The sequence below is a fragment of the Sprattus sprattus genome (genome assembly GCF_963457725.1).
Source record: "Sprattus sprattus genome assembly, chromosome: 2".
Taxonomy (NCBI): domain Eukaryota; kingdom Metazoa; phylum Chordata; class Actinopteri; order Clupeiformes; family Clupeidae; genus Sprattus; species Sprattus sprattus.
Window position 1 is genome coordinate 38,803,154 of NC_137921.1, and position 20,328 is coordinate 38,823,481.

Below are 20,328 nucleotides of genomic sequence, written 5' to 3' on the forward strand. Positions count from 1 at the left end.
TCTCCTCCACTGGCCCTCCGCCGCGAGGCACTCCGCAGATCACCGTCCACCTCATCCCTGGACCCCGTGCTATTAAACACACACACACACACACACACACACACACACACACACACACGGACACATTGCACAGACACGCACACACACAAACGGACACATCACACAAACAAACACACACACAGATACAAGCAATGATGAGTGCCCATTTGATCCTCATACTTCCTGTAAACGAAAGGGTTGACTTAGCATATGAATAAAGGTCCGGTAACAATAATACAGAACTGGTTGAATGAGAGCTGGAAGTAGCTAGTCTTACCTGGTGAGGTCATAGGAGCGCGTCTTGAGGTGTGTGTGCTCGCGTGGCAGGCTGCTGAGGAAGTGGGTGTAGTTCTGGCCAGGCTGGTAGCGCCTGGCCCGCTCACTCAGGCTGTGCTGCGCCGCCGGCAGACAGGACGACTGCGCCCGCTGCAGCTGGAACAGGTTCACCGTTACCTGCCAGACACAACCAAACACAAATACATATACGATAACATTTACATGTTAATGGTGATTTGTTTTACATTACAAACTTCGCACACATAGAACTGTATTTGAATCATGTCAAACGGCTGTTTGTAAACAATACCAAGCCACACATTAAGAGCTCAATGAATAGTCGAAAGCACGTAGGTGACAAGAATCTTTCAACGGTCTACCCACAAAATGCCCTTTCTGTTGGTGCCAAGCTTGTCTGGTTAAACTAGGAGGAAGTCTTCATTAAAATGTGCAGTCATGAGGGCGTTGCTTGCAGACATGCAAATATCTCTTTCTCTGTGTGTGTGTGTGTGTGTGTTTGTGTGTGTGTGTGTGTGTCATGTGTCAAACAGACTGTAGACTAACCGCTTTGAGTGTGAGGTCACACTGGAAGAGCAGCTCTCGTATCTGTGTGAGGATGCTGGTCTGGGTGCTGCCGAGAGCGACCCTCCTGCTCTCCGCATCAGCCTCACACGCCTTATACTGCTCCAGCGCCTCCTCCGTCTGAGGGACAAAAACACATTCTTAACACAATCTTTTCAAATCTCTCTCTCACACACACACACACACACACACACACACACACACACCTTACGGATGTTGCGTTCTACAAATGCCAGCATCACTATAGTGTGCTTTCTAATGGTTGACACAATTTCAGAAATGGCACATGGCTCCAGTTATTGTATCTCAAACTACGGGCACAGGGCTACACCATCAGTCATGTAGCTTACCCCTGTAAAACAGAGGCAATGTAAACCTAGTACACAATGTCCACCCTACGTTGTTATTCAGCCTCATGTTAGGCTTCCTACAGTATGAGAAGAGTCAGAGCAATATGGACCCTGTAAAACATACTCTCTTTTACCAACTTTTACAGAGACTGCATGTAGATAAATTCTGTTTTTCCGCCACTAAAATCCACAGGACGTGAGTCTCAACAGAAACAGCCAGGAATTTTGTTAGCAAACGGCGAGTGTATTTCAGAAGCATGATGAGCACCTCCCAGTGGCAAAGCTCTCCAATGAAGTCTCACCTTGAGAAGGGCCTCCTCCTCTAGTCTCCTCCTCTTGTCCCTCTGCCGTCCACCGCTGCCCTGCTCCTCCTCGACGCGACCCGAGGCGCTGCGGACCTTCTCGTACTCCTCCCGCCGCTGCACCTGCTGCTGGTAGGCCTTCTTCATGGCCACGTCAGCCTCGTGCTGCACAAACACACAAGAGGGCAGAGCTGAAAGGTACAGTCTACGATTCTGTCAAATGATTGGCTGTTGAGCTCAAATGTCAACAATCAAATTAACACCCCTATCTTCCATACCTCTGAAGCAGCATGTGGATTGGCGAGGATAGTGTACTTGGTTTGTTTCCCTATTTACAGAGCCCATGATATGGTTTTTCATTCAAATCTGGACCCCCCCCCCCCCCCATTTTCTTCTGTGAGGCACATTGTTTTACCTCTTGGTATGAAATGGGCGTTAAAATAAAGTTTGATTTGATTTGTCATTTGAAACAGTTTGTTCCAGGTAGAAACAGTTTGTTCCAGAAGAGTTTCAGTGTGCAGGCACAAAGAGGCTTAGCATAATTTGTACTTGTGTAGAGGTGGAGTGTACTTTTATGGCTCAGAGCTCTGGAGGTGCAGATGTTAAGGGTGTGTACCATTTTCTTCTGCTCCCTCTGCCACTGCTCCTTGAGCTCTTTCCTCAGCTTGTCCAGCTCGGTCCTTCTGGACAGGAGAGGCTGAAGGGGGGAAAAGAGGACAGGAAAGAAGAGAGGAGAGAATGGAGCTCATTAAAGTGCGGGAGAATGGCTCTGATAGACTATGCTTGCTATCCTACCAAAAAGAGCATGGGCACACAGATGATCACCAATAAAAAAACAATACATAACAAATCCGTGAATTGACACATTAGTGAACACAATTCAATTCTACCATTATAATTCCCTTGATCAGTTTGAATGAAATTGTTAAAAAGAAAGGACATTTAATTTCATTTTTAAAATCAGTTTATTTTAGGGCTGTCAAAGTTAATGTGACAGTAACACATTCCATTCCACCGCTTAGCCTCTCACCTGAATGAACTTATTGGTCTGGAGGGCTGAAGCCGTCTGCAGTAGGAGCTGGCTGTACTCAATGTCCTTTTTGAAGGCAGAGATATAGATCTCTCTGAACGGCATATAGTCCTGCAAGAAAGGACACAGGAAAGAAATGACAGCCTCACTATGTGTAAAGCAGAATCTATGGGAATCTGTGCACGTGTAATACAGATGATACTAAGGGCTAGTAGTAGTAACACTATGGCGTCTCAAACGGAGGGTTTGAGGGTAGGATTGCTCATCTAAATGAGTGCATCAGATCAGTACCTGTTGGCTGAACAGCATCTTTGCAGATTCTGCCATCTTGGTCATGCTTTTGGCACATTCAATATCTATTAACAAGACAACAAAAGGACAATTTGTATCATACATGCAGATAGACTTGCATCCACTTACACCTAGAGGAGTGGTTCCCAAACTTTTTACAGTCCCGTACCCCTTCAGACATTCAATCTCCATCCACGTACCCCCCCGTTTCTTTTTTACATGTTTGTAACCACCGCGCCGCCCCGCCCCCTCACACATAAACAGCCTATAACACTTGAAACTGTGAAATTGTCAGGGATTTCGGGACTCGGATGGAAGTTTAGATCGAACAGAGATTTAATAGCAATACAACCAGGTAAAGGGAAATGAAACAAACAAGGAGGTCGAACTAACTCTGCACTACAAATGAATTAAGTCCTGCACAATAGTGTGGGGCTTGCCAGTCTTAGCCACTCGGTAGCTCACCATGTAGGACGCTTCTAGCCCCTTTCCTATTAACGGTATCTGTTTCCCTTAAACAAGTTTTACTGGTCGAAAGTCCTCTTAATTCCCGTTCAAAAAACTCCCGTGGTTTATTTTTCATTGAGAATGTTTCGTTTCTGTCTAAGCTCTGCATCAGACTCACTCTCACTATCAATGGCCATGCTAGTAGCTTGGCTAGCAACAAATGTACTGCTGCTTGCAACCTGGGTTGCTGTCTCCGGCAGGTTCATCCGCAGTTGTAGGCCTACTGGTAGAAGCCGATGGTGTCTCTATGGATGGGGGATTAACTCTTTTCAACCACTAGTCCATGTTAGTTCTATGTTTTGTCTATACGTCACTTACCTACCTGTAGCTATTTTAGAGAAGTTATGAGTATTTTTGGCAATTTGAATCAGTTTGAAAATAGATTTTTTTTTTTGCTTTAACTTTGAAAACGCAAATCACATTTTCTCCCTGCGTACCCCCTGAACCACTTCCTGAACCAAACCAGTTTGGGAACCGATGACCTAGAGAGTGAGAGAGAGAAAAGAAGTAAAAACAGTAGACCCACCCAGGCTTATGCGTTTGTCCACCCAGGCCAGCAGGTCTTTAGTGTACTTGCTCCAGGCTTTGGCGTAGAGCAGAGCAGACTCCACCCCACGGCCATTCTTTAGCTGGCTCACATCCACGTCAGGCAGTGGGCCTGTGCACACACACGCACACACACACACACACACACACACACACACACACACACGCACGCGCAGACACCAAACACAGAATTTTCAAAAAAATGATCTGACAAACATCCTCCCTTAATCACTACATTCATGACCACATATTCGAACACGCACAAACACAAACACAGCTCCACGTGTGATTCCAATTTCAACCAGCCCAGGAATGTCAACATTGAAGAGGTAAACCACAAGGGCAAGGGGAGGGACCATGGGTACAGGCTGGAGAGAAATGGAGGAGATCTTAGAGAAGTAGCAGGGGAGTGCAAGATGGACGAATAGAGAGCAGCAGGAAGTAGGAGTAAATCATCTAAATCATGCAGGGGATAGAATCAGGAAGAAAAGGGGGAAAGGGAGGGGACCATTTCACTCCATTTGCAGAGAAGAAAAACACCAAGAGAGGAAAGTAAGGAAGCAAAAAAGACAACCGTGACCCTATCGGAAAAACACTCACTTGTTGTGTCTTCTTGGACTCGACCATATTCCCCTGCATCACCGCTGAGATTGTCGAAAGACTAGACAGACACACACACACACACACACACACACACACACACACACACACACACACACACACACACACACACACACACACACACACACACACACACACACACACACACACACACACACACACACACACCATTTATGACATGCACAAGACTTAGACCTGTGTTTAGCAGTAACACCCATTCTTTGAATAAGAGGCTTTTTAGAGAGTGAATGGAATGGTAGAGATGCCACTCACCAAACTTCTGCTCTTGCTGAGCCCCAAGTTGGAGTTGCTGTCCACATCTCCCATCAGGAAGTCCGACACCCTGCAGAGGGAGGGGGGAATGCATATGCTGGTCAGACAGAGAGGGGCAGCATGAGGGCAGCTATGCTCTGCTGCCGTCGGGCCTGCGTGATGTGAACAAGCAACGCGGGCGAAAAGAAAAGACCGAAAGAAGACTAAACGGCTCACTCACACATTGCCAAAGGTGAAAGCCAGGGAGTCGATGGACGTGTGTATGTCGCCAAAAATAGACTCTTTGTTTTCCTTGTTGACTTCCTTAAAGTTCACGCCTGGGGAAAGTGAGTAATGCAACATGGCTTTCAGACAAACTTCCTCAGGACAATCAAGCTGACCTGAAAACATGACATCAAATGGCAAAATAACAATATCAATAATATATATAACTACAAACTATAACTCAATGTTATTTTAACTAATAAATGTGCTCATAATTTTAACCAGTTTAACCTAACATACAATATTGTAATATGCCAATAGTCAAAAGAACAGTAGACAGAAGTAGGCTGTTTTATTCCTTGCAATGCCCTTGAGAGTTCCTCTTGGATATATTCCCATCTTAAGCTGCGTGGGTGACAAGCCAGTGTTCCGTGTACAGGATCAGGGACTGAGACACACACCACAGGCAGAGGATGAGGGAGAGGCGAATCAATAAATTAAGAAACCTGACACCTGTGTGTGTGTGTGTGTGTGTGTGTGTGTGTGTGTGTGTGTGTGTGTGTGTGTCAATGTGTGTGTGGAAGCAGGAACAAAAGACATAACAAACAGCTACGTCAGAGAACGGGATCTAGAGTGGTGAGAAACCTGCTGTCAAGAGAGTTAAGGCCAAAATACGCTTCAACGACTGAGTTCTTCGACTGGCCACGAAGTTGCTTCAACGGACTTGTGAACCTTTCTAGTTCTCCATTGGTTGGTGGGTGTAGCAAACCATTTCAAAAAGAAAGATGGCTGACCAAACTCCGAAGATGGTCGTATTTGTACATAAAACTTTTTTTTGCTCAGATTTTTTAAAAATTACAGAAAAACTGTGCAATGTACAAAACGCGTTATTGTAACTGAAAAATTTGTCTGAGGGAATTTGCGAGGTGTCTGAGCCAGTTATCTAATGTAAGCATGCTACTACACAGAAGGTAAATAGCATGGGTTGGACCAATCACAGCTCTGGGGCCTCCGTGGGCTCTCCATCATTTCGACGGATAGTTAAAAAATTTGGGAGGTACATGTCAGCAGGGGCAGTGCGGACGAACGGGCAAACCAGGCAGTTGCCCAGGGCCTCGTCCACCAGGGGGGCCTCGTCGTAGTTCCTATTTTTTTTTGCTAATTAAAATAAATCACTTGTCATTGCAAAATAATGACAATTCATAATAAGCATGAAAAACTTTTCTGTCACGGACAATTTTTCGTGTGGTGTGGTTGCAAAGTTAAGCGTGAAACGATTTTTAAGTGGAAAGAAAGAGGAAAGGGCAGGATGAGAAGTTCAGGGAGAAATTACCTTAGGTAACACACAATTTCCAATCAAGGAATTCGTCCGTGGAAGTGGAAGAAATATCTGATAATGTGTCGAGTTGATCTGATAATGTTGTAAGTGCTGCTTAGCCAAGTTTAGCTAAAGCTAGCTGCAGCAGACAACAGCTCCTACAGCACCAACTAGCTCTGCCTGCTTTGCTTCTAAAAACGGTGAGCCATCATGTTCCACAGCTGCCCATATCCGAGAAACTGACACACTCGCACTGACGACGCACAAGATACTGCCATGGTCATGAACACAGCTCAAGCACAGCTGGCTGATAATGACAGCAGTGATGTCAACAATGTGATTAACATCAATGGTGGTGATACAGTGATTAGTGAAGACCCAATATTATGGCGTGACAACTTAACAGATAGAGAGAGAATTTAAATGGTTAAAACAGGACCTGTAAAAATGTGGAAGTTTCAGTTGAAAACATTCAGAAACAGAACTATAAAGCATTAATCAAATGTAACAAGTAACATTGTTTTGATAAAGTAATACAAAAGTTACACTACTAAAACACTGCACTCAAAACCTCATTATTCAAATAATTTACAACTGTTTAATTGTTATAGTCATATAGTCACAATAAATGTCAGTTCCACATATCATTAAAACGTTTTTTTTTTTTTTGGGGGGGGGGGGGGGGGGCCTCAACATTGATCTTTGCCCAGGCAGGGCCTCCAATTTGCTAAAACCGCCCCTGCATGTCAGGCCCCAAAGAGGTGCTCGGAATTGGGCTTTAGACAGTGTGATGGAATCCATTGCTTGGATGGATTATTTGATTTTGACTTGTCAAGTTCTTGAGAGATTTAGTTCAATCAAGAGCACACACTTACATCCATCAGTCATGTAGATTTACACTCCTGTAAAACAGAGCCGATGTACACTTTACTATGCGTCTTTCGCTCAAATCTTTTTTGCCATTAAGTTTCCTTTTACCAGTCAGAGCTACCTTGACCTTGTAGAACATACTCCCTCTTACTCATCTGCCATGGATGAGAAATGGCCAAGTATGAATAATTTCCAATAGACAAAGGACCAAAACCAATTTCAACATCAAAGTCAAAATTCACATCTTATCTTGAAATCTTAAAAAAAAAAAAAAAAAAAGAAACCTGTGACAAACAACACACAAGGTGTGTAGAGAACAAGTAACTTCTGAGTGTCACACACACAGATGGAAAGATTAACTGTGGATTGTGACACACACACACACACACACACACACACACACACACACACACACACACACACACACAAGTGGAGACAGAGAGCTGTAGCTGAGACAAGTCATGCAGTCTGCAGCCACTCACAGCTGCAGGAATGCAAGCAGCGCCACGGTTCTCTCAGGACCACATTCCTAAGCAGGAGGCGGACAGAGGAACTCCCACCACCTGTGGGATCGGGTTTCTGCTGGAGCAGCCTCTGAGCAGAGACTACAGTGGGTCTACAGTGCAAGTACATGGCCCCATGGCACAGCACAGAGATGTGAGGAGAGAGAGAGAGAGAGAGAGAGAGAGAGAGAGAGAGAGAGAGAGAGAGAACAAACTATGGGCCTAAGAGGAGGGCGGCTGTGATGCTGACCTTTGACCTTAGCGATGAGGTTGCCCGTGGCACCGAGAATGTGGGTGGAGTTAAGAGTTGGGTGTTTGGCAATGATGGCCCTCAGGATGCCCAACAGCTCAGTCAGTCGCTCCTGAACCACACGCTGCATGCTGGCTGGCTCCTCTGGAGGGTGGGGGGGTCAAAAAGACACATTTGACATTAGACAAAAATGAACTTCACATATTGTACATACTGTTGCATTCAGTTCCAGTCCTCAGTGGACTTCCTTTTCTTAAGACAGAACGTCCACTATGTTTCATATTGCTCTGCGGAGAAGTCAAACAGAATGTGAAACACAGACTGAGAGTTAAGAGAGAAACAAAGAATGAGTGAGAAAAATAAATTGGTAGTTTGTAGCCTCACAAAGAAACCCTTTCTTTGAGGAACCATCATTTATTAACAAGAACTATGGTGTTTCCTCAAAACCAATCCCCTTTTATTCAAATATCCTGTTCTGTAACCAAAGAAAATCACACATGAGGAAGGTCTATTGAACGCCAGTAAACCTGAGCCTTGAGCCAAGAATGACGTGTGTGTGAAATGATACAGTGTTTCTGCAGTGGTGGAACTTGTAGTGTTAACACCACATTCACCTGCTGACACCCATAATTACTCCACCCTCCCCCAGTCAGAGGTATGCAGTGTATACACACACACACAAACAGCCCTCACAGGGAGTTGACTGCCAAGGTTTGTAAAAGCTTAGTGTAAAAGGGCATGGGCCAAAAGAGTATTCTTTCTTAGCAAGGATTAGAGGCTGACAACAGAATTCTGCTGTCAGATGGAGAAAAGAAACAGAGGCACTTGATCATTCAACTCCTAAATCTCACTCCTTATTAGACGTACTACATCCTATATCCATATGCCATGTTTTTAATCCAATATTCTTTTAACCCAAACTATGGCCTCTTCCCATTACCTGAAAACTCTGTTGATGGAAATGTAGCCAGGTACACAAACTGCCTCCGACTCCATGGCGGACTGTGACCAGTGACTGTTGGCATTCCGCCATCAACGACAGGTAATCATACTGAGCCTGTCTGAGCCTGTCTCAGAACTGCACCATCCCCTCAAACGAAACCGGTCCTGCCCCTGCCTTGGCCCTGTCCTCTTTTCCTACTCTCTGTTCTACTGTCACAACACAGCCAGCGCTGCAGAGCACAGAGAGGGCAAATGAGGTAGAGCGAATCAGGTGGGGAAACAGGAATTCGGAACACAAGGCTGAGCATGAGGATCTACAAGCACCGAAGCTTCCAGCAACTAGGTCACGGATAATTCCTCAGCACTGACAGGGTATAAATTGTCAGTCATAAGAAGTTAATCCATCCTCAGCTCATGCCATCAATCATGCCAGCTGCCAGAAACCTCTGCCAAATAAAGTCACCCCATTAACGGGCTTCATTGCCCACGGGGACACAGGTTCAAGTCTGGCCTGATGTAATTTCTCAGTCCTATCCCCACCTCTTCTCCGCCACACTTCCTGTCATACACTTCACTGTCCTGTCCAAATAAAGGCATAAAAAGCCCAAAAATGTATCTTAAAAAAAAAAAAACTCTACCAAGGTGATTGGAGCAGTGACACCGACTAAACAGGTTGGGTCTATGTGAAGAACAGGCCCTGAGATTAGAGCGTGACAGGCAATATGAGGTCAGTTCTCAGCTCATCTTATCTATCAATGACAGTGCGGGCACATGATGGCAGCACTCCGGTCCCATCCAATTCTCTCCATGGGGTCTCCATGGGGGGTTAACTGCTCTATCTCAAAGCACATGGCAGTGACCAATCTAGCTCTTGGCCGAGTCAGTTCAAATCAAATGCGGAATGTTTACATCTGCTACCGTTGATTATACAGTAAATACGTTGTGAAATGAAACAAAAACACACCACAGTTAAAGTTGTATTAGTATTGATTGATTCACATCGATATGAATGGATTACATGACTAACAACTGGTGGAAAGTAATATGAAAATATTTGTTCACTGAATTAGCGTTCTGTCCCAAACAGTTGCGTTCCAGTTTCAAAGTTTCACTTTCGCTTTCAGTATTTCAACGTGAATGAGGGAGCACAAGAACTGAGCGTCTAGCAGCGTTTATCATATCATATACATTATATATGATGCATGTATATGTCTGTGGGCACGATCTCAAGCACGTGCAAAAGTTGTTGTTGTCCAATTTGAATCAGATACAAGAGACACATGCGCGCCCAGTCCAATTACCAGCGGAATCGAATCGTGTGTCCAGGGGTTTACATCGGAGTCCAGTCGGACTCAAGTCGGACACAATTAATCTAGTTCTGGGGAGACACATGTGTCCAATATCCAATTTAAATCGGACTGAAATCGGAAATTGGACGCATGTGTCCAGGGGTTTACATCGGAGTCCAGTCGGACTCAAGTCGGACACAATTAATCTAGTTCTGGGGAGACACATGTGTCCAATATCCAATTTAAATCGGACTGAAATCGGAAATTGGACGCATGACACCCAAATCAGGTAGAAACCTTTGCAAAGTCTATCAGTGCAGACCAATCAATCACACACTTCTACTGGATTCACAAGAAACAAGGGGGAAGATCAAGTTTGAGGAAGTAGAAGGAGCCAGTGTCGGATTTGTATCTTAGATGTGGATTAGTACTTATTAAGGTAACATTTGTTCTTTGGCAGATGTTTCTGTCCAAAGCAACTTACAAGTGCAACAGAACGCAAGGACATATTCAGAGTGCCCTTAGAGCCTCTTCTTGAAAGGAACTAAGCCTAGATTAAAGCTACCATTGAAACAGAAGAAGAAAAGAAATATCCAGTGGCAAGAAACATCCGCGTGAGCGCGCACACGCACACACACACACACACACACACACACACACACACACACACACACACACACACACACACACACACACACACACACACACACACACACCTGTCTCTCTGAACCACTTTTGAGCTGAGGGGCCTTTCATCAGTATTATCAGCACACACTTCAAACCTATCTACAAACACAGCATACAGAGACGGCATATGCTGTTAATGTTAATATTGGAAGTACGAATAACAAGCTCAGCAATCAGTGACGGGACATAACTGTTACAGCATAACAGTACAGACAGAGAACAGAAGGTATCCACAGACAGGGAAGAACAGACAGACATGTTCAAAAAGTAAACACAAACTGTAAGCACTGGCAGAGTGTTACACACAAAATAAGAGCGCAGAAAGGAAAAGGGAATGCCTACATGTTCAGTCGACCTGACAACACTGAGAGAGCCAGAGAGTAAAAAACAGGAGATGTGACCACAGCACACGAACACAGTAGGGATCGACAGGCAAGAGCACTGAGACAGGGAAACACAGAGAAAGGGGAATACAACCACAGCTATTCACGGCACTGCAACATTCCAGTGGTTCGAGCTGTAACCCATTGACCAGAGGTGCACGGTAAACACAGCTGGGTTTTCATGCACACATGGACTCATTCAGCCAAGGGCTTAAAGATCTTTACATTTCACTGGATTAAGCTTTGTTTCAGAAGTATTTAATACAGTTAGTCAAATGGAAAATCTGTAGGCAATTTCAGTATGAAATCTAAAAGACTTGGCACACATGGAAGCACTTCTACAAAGGACAGTCACTTTGTGTTGTTTATGGGACCTTTCGTCTACTGAGCCAGCTTTCCTTTCAAACAAGCATTACGTATGGCTTGTGTTGTTCACCAAACCATGAAACAAACGGAAAAAACAAACAAACACATCTCAATACTGAGATGAGATTAAACACAAGCACACAAACAATATCATGAATTTAAAAAGTCAGTCACGCAGGAGTCACTCAAAGAAGCATCCGAGGCCAGATCTCTGGCTTCGGCTACATTTTAATCCTGCCAATTACATACTGACACTCTTAAACTCTGAAAAACGTAAGGAATGTTTACCCTCTCAATCCACCTCTCAGGGTCTCCCATTGGCCCTCCACACACTCAGGAAGCTCTCCAGCCACAGGCATCAGAGACAGGCTCTAGTTCTTACAACACAGAGCCAGGCCTTTGGGTCATCACCACAGGCATGCATCAAACCAAGCCCTGAATGGCCGGGGATAGACGTCCTGCTCGACCCTGCCTTTGCTCTGCAGGGCCACCCAGAGTCCTCATTTAATGGCAGCCACTTGGATGCTTGCAAACACCCATGTTACAGAGTACGAATGCATGGGTAGGAAAAGTGTGGTGGCCATTAGGAGCCATGCCTCTGTCCGCCAGCTCAGTCAATGTGGAAAGGACAAGTGCAGAGACAGATGAAGAGAAAGATAGACAGATAGAGAGAGAGAAAGAGGAAAATATAGATAAAGAGAAAAAAAGGAGAAGGGGTAGATAGTAGAACAGATAATGAGAGGAATGAAGGACGAAGAAATAAAGTAATGAGAGTCTCAGAGAGGTGCAAAGGGAAAGCCTGTGGTGGATATTCTGGCGTGGTTATGGGAAGCATGAATCCCAAACAATGTGCACATCAGACCACAAAAACATGCTTCTGGTTTGGGGGGAATGCTATAGATACTAAGGAAAGTGCAGGCCTCAAACACCAATCCTCACAGGCTTTATAATCAAATCCCCCGGACTTTTACTAGGACTGTATCACAATCCTTAGAGCAACAATCCAGGATAAGAGCATGTGGGGAGAGGATTTAAACAGTGCTGGCTACACCCGTCCGAAACACTCACCCTCAGCGAGGAAGGCGTCTTTAAGGCTCAGAAGCACAGCTGCAAACCTGCGCAGATCTTCCACCAGCCTCATGATGTACTCTGGTTCCCCTCGCGGAGGGTTAGTCGTGCTCCCCTGGCAATCTGCAGCGAGCCCACTGTCCTCACTGGCCCAGGGGTGGGGGGGTGTGGGGGAGCCTCCAGTGTGTGGCCCCAACATTGCAGCAACCCCCTCTGCGGTGAGCCGGTCACCACCCAGACACAATATGTTTTTTTCAGCCTTGAACCCGGCACTGCCTGTTGTGATCCCAAACAACTGAATGGAGGAGAAAGGGGGAGGTGTTAATATAATACTATGGTCACAGTACCACAGACCATAGCAGTGGCTAGATGGTGGTTTTGGAGCATCCTCATGTTGTCCTGATGATGGCCTCAGCAATGAAAATCACCAAAGTAGTTGGAGGTGGTAAATAGAAAAAAATAACAATAATCGACTTCAATCTACTATGAACTCCTTTCAATCAAGACCCTCTTACTTCAACTCAAACACACCCAGAGAGCACCGGTACTAGTAGGACTGACTCTTTGGTTACATTCACATGGGTGGGTACTTTAACTGTCTAACATTCTTGCACATGGAACACGAGTTCTGTTCTATTCTCGAGGTCCTCTATGGTCTTGCGGACTTTTACAGCTTTTCTCAAGCCAAATATCTCTTCCATAATATTCCGTAATATTTCAGCTTTTCATAAATGGTTACCTTAACCGTACCTGTTTCCCTCCTAGAGAAGCTTGTTCTCGCTCAATTCGTCTACTACATAGAATGTGCAACTCGGAAGGAATGCAAACGATGCAATGATTCTTATCTCAAGTAAGTCTGGCGACTTCACGCCAAAACCCTTTCTCTTAGCAGTTATCCTAAAGTCGGGATCATCACCGAAAAACGATTTACAGCAACATACATTTGATAAACTAGCCCTCTTATTCAACGTAATGCTAACGGAGTAGGAGTTTAGGAAATTGCCCAGGAGAAAATACAGAGGGGCACAATTTAAGCCCACGTCTATCTATGTATAGGCTACCCATTACCAGTATGCCTACTGTGGTCTACTGTCTTTCTGAGACAATCACTAAATTACTTTCATAAGTTATTTCTCTGTTATCGAACATCATTAAAACTAGGTAAGTATTGAGACAGAAGTTACCTGCCGTCTCCCAATTAACATTAGCCTCAAAGTCGGTACGCTTCAGTTTTACTAAGTATCTAACGTAGTGAATAGATTCGGTTAAAAGTTTAAAATACTCACGTTTATCAAACATTGCACCAACGAATTCCAGTCACAAAGTACAAGAATATAGAGGGCAAGTCATTATTTAAAAATAAACTCAAGAAGCAACTTCACTCATCCAAACGGGGCATTCGCACCCTCAGTTCGCTTCCTTTCCATAGTTCCTTTCTCGTAAAACTCCAGACTTCAGTCACGTGACAGAAATAATATTTTTGATTGGATCCTTGTGCCATTTCGGGAGGATTTGGAATTTTGGGATGTTGACAATTTACAAACGTCTTCAATATTGCACCAATAGTCAATACCGACAATGCACATTTAATCACAAAAAAGCTTGTCCTTCACGATTTATCACGATTCCGTTTCATTAATCATTTTGAGTTACACTTTAGTCGTTGTCCGAAAGGGACCACATATTTGTGTCTTACTTTGTGGGCACGTTCAACCTAATCGCGCATGCGTTATGGTACATTATGAGCTTGATCGAATTGAACCTGCCCACAATGTATTTAACGTTCACACGACCAATTTAAATCGTGTGAACAAGTTAATGCATTAGTCTGTAAATAAATGTAACAGCATTATCATTTGTGAATCGAGATACATTTATCTGTGAATCAGGAAATACATTTGTGTATCACATGACATTCATTTGTGAAGCATTTAAAAACTATTCTAACTCCAAAGAAATGCCTATGTGGGACTTTTATATTCAAATAAGAGTCAAAAGGCCAAACATAGCTCAACATTGAAACATTTTCTTGTAGGCGAAAAGTGCCAAAGTTATACTGTGCAGAATATTGTACCTGAAAAATGCTCTACACACTTCTGTCACAGCCAAATCTTTTCAGATTATAGACTTCCCAGGTGCGGAAGTGAAATAAACTAAAAAAAAAAGAAAACATCACAACACATCTGTGGCCTCAGGGGTACCAGGCAAATCCAAATGCAATATTTGGGGGAGGTAAGACAATATGATGGTGACCATGCTGTTGATAACCTACATAGCTCTCTGTTTCAGTAAATGGATGTCACTCCTTCCAGACGGATCCGACCTCTGAGAGCATGGAAATATAACAGAAGGAAATGACTGGAGTCGAGAGTGCAAGAAATTGTTAAGCAAATATGCATCCAAGTAATACATATTTCAACCCATAATCCAGTGTGAGAACCTAGACCAATGCACAGACAGCTATTCTGTATCGACTGTACTTTATTTTCATTTCATTTTTTCACTTTTTATTTTAATTTGTATTGCCTATGTAAGGTAGTATCTATTGTTACACCATGGTTCTAATGCTAGTAGCTTGACTGTTCTCTCCCTTGGACGTCACTTTGGATAAAAGCGACTGCTAAATGACTAAATGTAAACAGAAGTCGCCCACTTATGCTGAACCAATTAATCAATCTTCAAGAAATGGTAGTCATGCTGGACAAAATAGTTGAGTGCTGCAGCAATTGTGTATGGTTTGAAGATTAGGTCCATGATGGTTAGGTGGAGCATGCTTAAGACACTGGGCAAACCACTGTGCCTCTTCAGAATGGACACCAACAGCACCGACACTAGCAGGGATACAGGGCACAGGGCATGCTCAAGATGCCCCAAAACCAATGGATCCACAAGTCTATTAGTGAACAGTCAAAAGATTCAGTGCTGTTTGTGATGCTAGTGATATGTGAGATTACAGACTCGTGATGAAACAGTCAAAAGCTTCAGTGCTGTTTGTGATGCTAGTGATATGTGAGATTACAGACTTGTGATGAAACAGTCAAAAACTTCAGTGCTGTTTGTGATGCTAGTGATATGTGAGATTACAGACTTGTGATGAAACAGTCAAAAGCTTCAGTGCTGTTTGTGATGCTGGTGATATGTGAGATTACAGACTTGTGATGAAACAGTCAAAAGCTTCAGTGCTGTTTGTGATGCTAGTGATATGTGAGATTACAGACTTGTGAAGAAACAGTCAAAAGCTTCAGTGCTGTTTATGTTGCTGGTGATATGTGAGATTACAGACTTGCGATGAAACAGTCAAAAGCTTCAGTGCTGTTTTTGATGCTAGTGATATGTGAGATTACAGACTTGTGATGAAACAGTCAAAAGCTTCAGTGCTGTTTGTGATTCTGGTGATATGTGATATTACAGACTCGTGATGAAACAGTCAAAAGCTTCAGTGCTGTTTGTGATGCTAGTGATATGTTAGATTACAGACTCGTGATGAAACTCTTGAAAACATGTTCAAATGTGAGTAATCCAAAAACAGATAGTTATGGATACTTTAATGAAGTATGTTCCACAGTAAGATACCAAAAAGAGGTTTAATTTATTAAAGTTATTAGTGTAGCTTATGAAGCAAGAAAAGCATGAAACGCCATGTTGGTTCCCAGAGACATTTTTGAAAGCATATAGTTATATATGTATAGTATAATATAGTTTATTTAGAGAAAATAACACATAAAAATCAGTCACATTTAAATATGTTAATATTATTTACACTCACCGCCCACTTCATTAGGTACACCGGTTCAATTTACGTAAATATCTAATCAGCCAATCACTTGGCAGAAACTCAATTCATTTAGGCATGGAAACATGGTCAAGACAACAGGATCAGAATGGGGTAGAAAGGTGATATAAGTGACTTTGAACGTGGCCTTGTTGGTGCCAGACAGGCTGGTCTGAGTATTTCAGAAACTGCTGATCTACTGGGATTTTCACGCACCACCATAGGGTTACAGAGAATCGTCCGAAAAAAGAGAAAATATCAAGTGAGCAAAACTTTGCTGGATAAAAGTGCCTTGTTGATGCCAGAGGTCAGAGGAGAATGGCCAGACTTGTTCAAGATGAGAGGGGCAACAGTAACTGAAATAACCATTTGTTACAATCAAGGTATGCAGAAGAGCATCTCTGGCTTCCTCCAGCAGGATAACGTGCCAAAGCTCAAATCATCTCAAACTGGTTTCTTGAACATGACAATGAGCAATCACCAGATCTTAATCCAATAGAACACCTTTGGGATGTGGTGGAATGGGGATTCGCATCATTGATGTGCAGCAGACAAATCTGCATCAACTACGTGATGCTCTCATGACGATATGGATAAATATAGAAAATCTTTGAGGAATGTTTCCAGCGTCTTGCTGAATCTATGCCACAAATAATCAAAGCTGTTCTGAAGGCAAAAGGAGGTCCAACCTGGTACTTGCAAGGAGTGCCTAATGAAGTGGCCGGTGAGTGTACATATAGACAATACGGTGTGCACACCTGTGTATGAATTACAAACATAAATAATGTGTGTATAGATACTGTATATTCTCTTTAATTTCATCCTCTCTCTATACATAAATATGCTGTTTACATGTGGTTGTGTATTTGACATACCCGATTCATGGGAGTGTTACTTGGCACTTCACTTCACTTCACTGGTCAAGACAACAGGATCAGAATGGGGAAGAAAGGTGATGGTTGTTTTGCAAAATGGCACCACTGATTGCATATGACTAGCTTTTACAAAAAAAAATAGAAAAGAAGATTAGCACTATGTTGTAGAGCTTCTTTCTATCATCCTCAAATCATTCATGTTATTTTTGACTGAATGTTAGATGTACATGCTTAGACTGGCCACTAGATGACGGTAGCCTACAGCACCAAGTTGATCTCAATGCCAGGATATTTCAAAAGAAGAAGAAACAGAATCATGAACGATGGTAGCCTACGGCATACTTCAGCCAAATAGGTAAGTTCGGAGTTAATGTGAAGTATTAGTATTTACCATGTCTGAAGTTGCGGCTGACGAAATGTCCGTGTTGTCTGCGATATACTGCGAAAACGACGAGTTTGAACTGTTGGAAGAATCAGGTGAATGAAGCTCCTCCACTTGTGATATTCCTACTATTGCAACATGACACATTCTATATTCATAATCATTATTGATTAGTGTAGCTTCCCCTCCGTATTTCATTTGTGTGTTTATTGTTTCTCATTCACAGCTGATAAAGGATTTGTGTTCCGTGTAAAACTTTTGGTGGAGGGAATTCCTTTGAACATTATTTTGCATCTGTCCCCGGAGTATCCGCGGTGCCCACCAGCTATCAGCGTCAGTTCCGAAGACTTGTCCCGACACCAGTGTCAGTCAATAAAGGAGAGTTTGAATAAGAAGGCATTGGAATTACAGCCGGAGCCAATGGTTCACGAACTACTTTCGTGGTTTAAGGAGAACTCTTCAGGCTTTATGACAGTACCATCCATAGAACTGACACAAAAAGATGAACAGGGCACATGGGTCGCTCTGTTGCATTTGGACCACATGAGGGCAAAGACTAAATATGTTAAACTCATTGAAAAATTTACCTCAGAGTTGGACCTAACCGGAAGACTCTTCTTAGGGAGAATCATATTAATTATCTTGCAAGGAGCAAGAGAAAACATCAAGGTAAACAATAATTTACTCTAAAATTATTTCTCCATCTGTCTCCAGTGATCCCATAGTAATACTAGTACATAAAAGTTGTGTATTGTATTATAACATACATAAGGCCTATTAATACAAATTTGAATGGGACAATTCTTCTTATTGTTGTTGGTGATATTCCAAATCCTGTTTTGATCTCCACCTCAGGAGTATCTACATTTACAGAAAACAGCAAAGGTGGATGTGGATTCATCCGGTAAAAGATGCAAGGAGAAAATGATGAGAGTTCTCTGTGAAACTCCTCTTTCAGACAGCCTCCAACAGTAAGGGCTTAAAGCTTCATTTTGTGACCTTTAATGACAATTGTGTTAGTAGTCCAACAAGAAGTTTGCAAATGTAGTACCCCTACTCTGCTAAGGATAATGGGAAAGTTTAACCAGTACCTTTTTCACAAAACATTTTCCTGTCATGAAATGTTTTGAAATGACTTTACAGTATTAGTGAAATCAAGCAATGTAGATGAAGGTCCATAACTCTCTTCCCTCTGTATCATGCAGGTTATCCACATTTGATGTGAAAGAATGTTCCACTCTTGAAGATCTCAAAACAGAATTTCAAGCAATCGGTTTTAAAATGATGTATGAGGAGTTTGTACCCTCATTGCTATAACATGTTAACATCACTTCTTAATGTCTGTATGGGTTTGATACTGATCCCTATGGTGCACAGATCTAAACTCTCCATTTCTATTTGGGAGAGATTTACTACAATAAACTTCATTTCAGAAAGCATGTGTTATTCATTTATTTTGTTTATTATTTTTGAATGGGAACTAAATTAACAGAATCAGAGATATTGTATTTTGGGGGATATGGTGGCATTAGACCATCAAGTTACATCACAACCACTCTCTTAACACAAGCCATTTCACTGCACATCGCAACAGCATTGTTGCAGGTTAAAATGAAATTCTGCTGTTATACGATAGTTAAGTTAGAGGGAAACTTCTGGATTTTTTAACCTGGGGCCTATTTTCTCATGTCCTTGTGTCCGCATTTTTACTAGGGACAAAAACTATCGAAATCCGTCCAATATTGGTGAGAATGCTAGAACTGAAACAGAAATACAGTACTGTGCAAAAGTTTAAGGCAGGTGTGAAAAAATGCTGTAAACTAAGATTGCTTTCAAAAATGGAAGTGTTAACAGTTTATTTTCATCAATTCTTCATAAATTAACAAAATGCAGTGAAGGAACAGAAGAAAATTCTAAATTAAATCAATATTTGGTGTGACCACCCTTTGCCTTCAAAATAGCATCAATTCTTCCAGATACACTTGCGCAGTTTTTGAAGGAACACGGCTGGTAAATTGTTCCAAACATCTTAAAGAACTAACCACAGATCTTCTGTGGATGTAGGCTTCCTAAAATTCTTCTGTCTCTTCATGTAAACCCAGACAGACTCGATGATGTAGAGATTAGGGCTCTGTGGGGGTCATACCATCACTTGCAGGACTTTCTGTTCTTCTTTAAGCTGAAGATAGTTGTTAATGACATTGGCTGTATGTTTGGGGTTATGTTCCTGCTGCAGAATACATTTGGTGCCAATCATACGCCTCCCTGATGGTATTGCATGATGGATTAGTATCTGCCTGTATTTCTCAGCATTGAGGACACCATTCATCCTGACCAAATCTCCAACTCCACTTGCAGAAATGCAGCCCCAAACTGGAAAGGAACCTCTACCATGCTTCACTGTTGCCTGCAGACTCTCATTATTGTACCTCTCTCCAGCCTCCAGCGAACAAACTGCCTTCTTCTACAGCCAAATATTTCTAATTTTGACTCATCAGTCCAGAGCACCTTCTGCCATGTTTCTGCACCCTAGTTTCTATGTTTACGTGCTTAGTTCAGTCACTTGGCCTTGTTTCCTTGTCGGGGTAGAGCTTTTTGGCTG

The 20,328-nt window shown here is 42.8% G+C and overlaps 2 protein-coding genes across 2 annotated transcripts in view; one reads left to right on the forward strand and one right to left on the reverse strand.

The window, feature by feature from the left end:
* The window catches only part of LOC308360711 (rho GTPase-activating protein 29-like), a gene marked incomplete at its 5' end in the record, with an annotated part of 22,225 nt that extends 9,329 nt beyond the window's left edge, over positions 1–12,896 (reverse strand). Inside the window, 13 exons of the mRNA XM_080832760.1 lie at positions 1–69; positions 317–492; positions 880–1,017; positions 1,550–1,714; positions 2,166–2,246; positions 2,580–2,690; positions 2,871–2,935; positions 3,904–4,035; positions 4,524–4,584; positions 4,818–4,887; positions 5,038–5,134; positions 7,963–8,106; positions 12,698–12,896. The exon at positions 1–69 is cut by the window's left edge and continues 89 nt beyond it. Coding sequence (XP_080688886.1) covers positions 1–69; positions 317–492; positions 880–1,017; positions 1,550–1,714; positions 2,166–2,246; positions 2,580–2,690; positions 2,871–2,935; positions 3,904–4,035; positions 4,524–4,584; positions 4,818–4,887; positions 5,038–5,134; positions 7,963–8,106; positions 12,698–12,896 — 1,508 coding nt within the window. The remainder of the gene's footprint in view (positions 70–316; positions 493–879; positions 1,018–1,549; positions 1,715–2,165; positions 2,247–2,579; positions 2,691–2,870; positions 2,936–3,903; positions 4,036–4,523; positions 4,585–4,817; positions 4,888–5,037; positions 5,135–7,962; positions 8,107–12,697) is intronic.
* A 4,772-nt stretch (positions 12,897–17,668) lies between these two features.
* On the forward strand, positions 17,669–19,084 carry rwdd3 (RWD domain containing 3). The gene is made up of 4 exons (XM_080832784.1): positions 17,669–17,821; positions 17,953–18,395; positions 18,582–18,697; positions 18,932–19,084. Exons 1-4 carry the CDS (start codon positions 17,737–17,739, stop codon positions 19,041–19,043), a joined length of 756 nt encoding a protein of 251 aa, XP_080688910.1. The 5' UTR covers positions 17,669–17,736; the 3' UTR covers positions 19,044–19,084.
* The last annotated feature ends 1,244 nt before the right edge of the window (positions 19,085–20,328 follow it).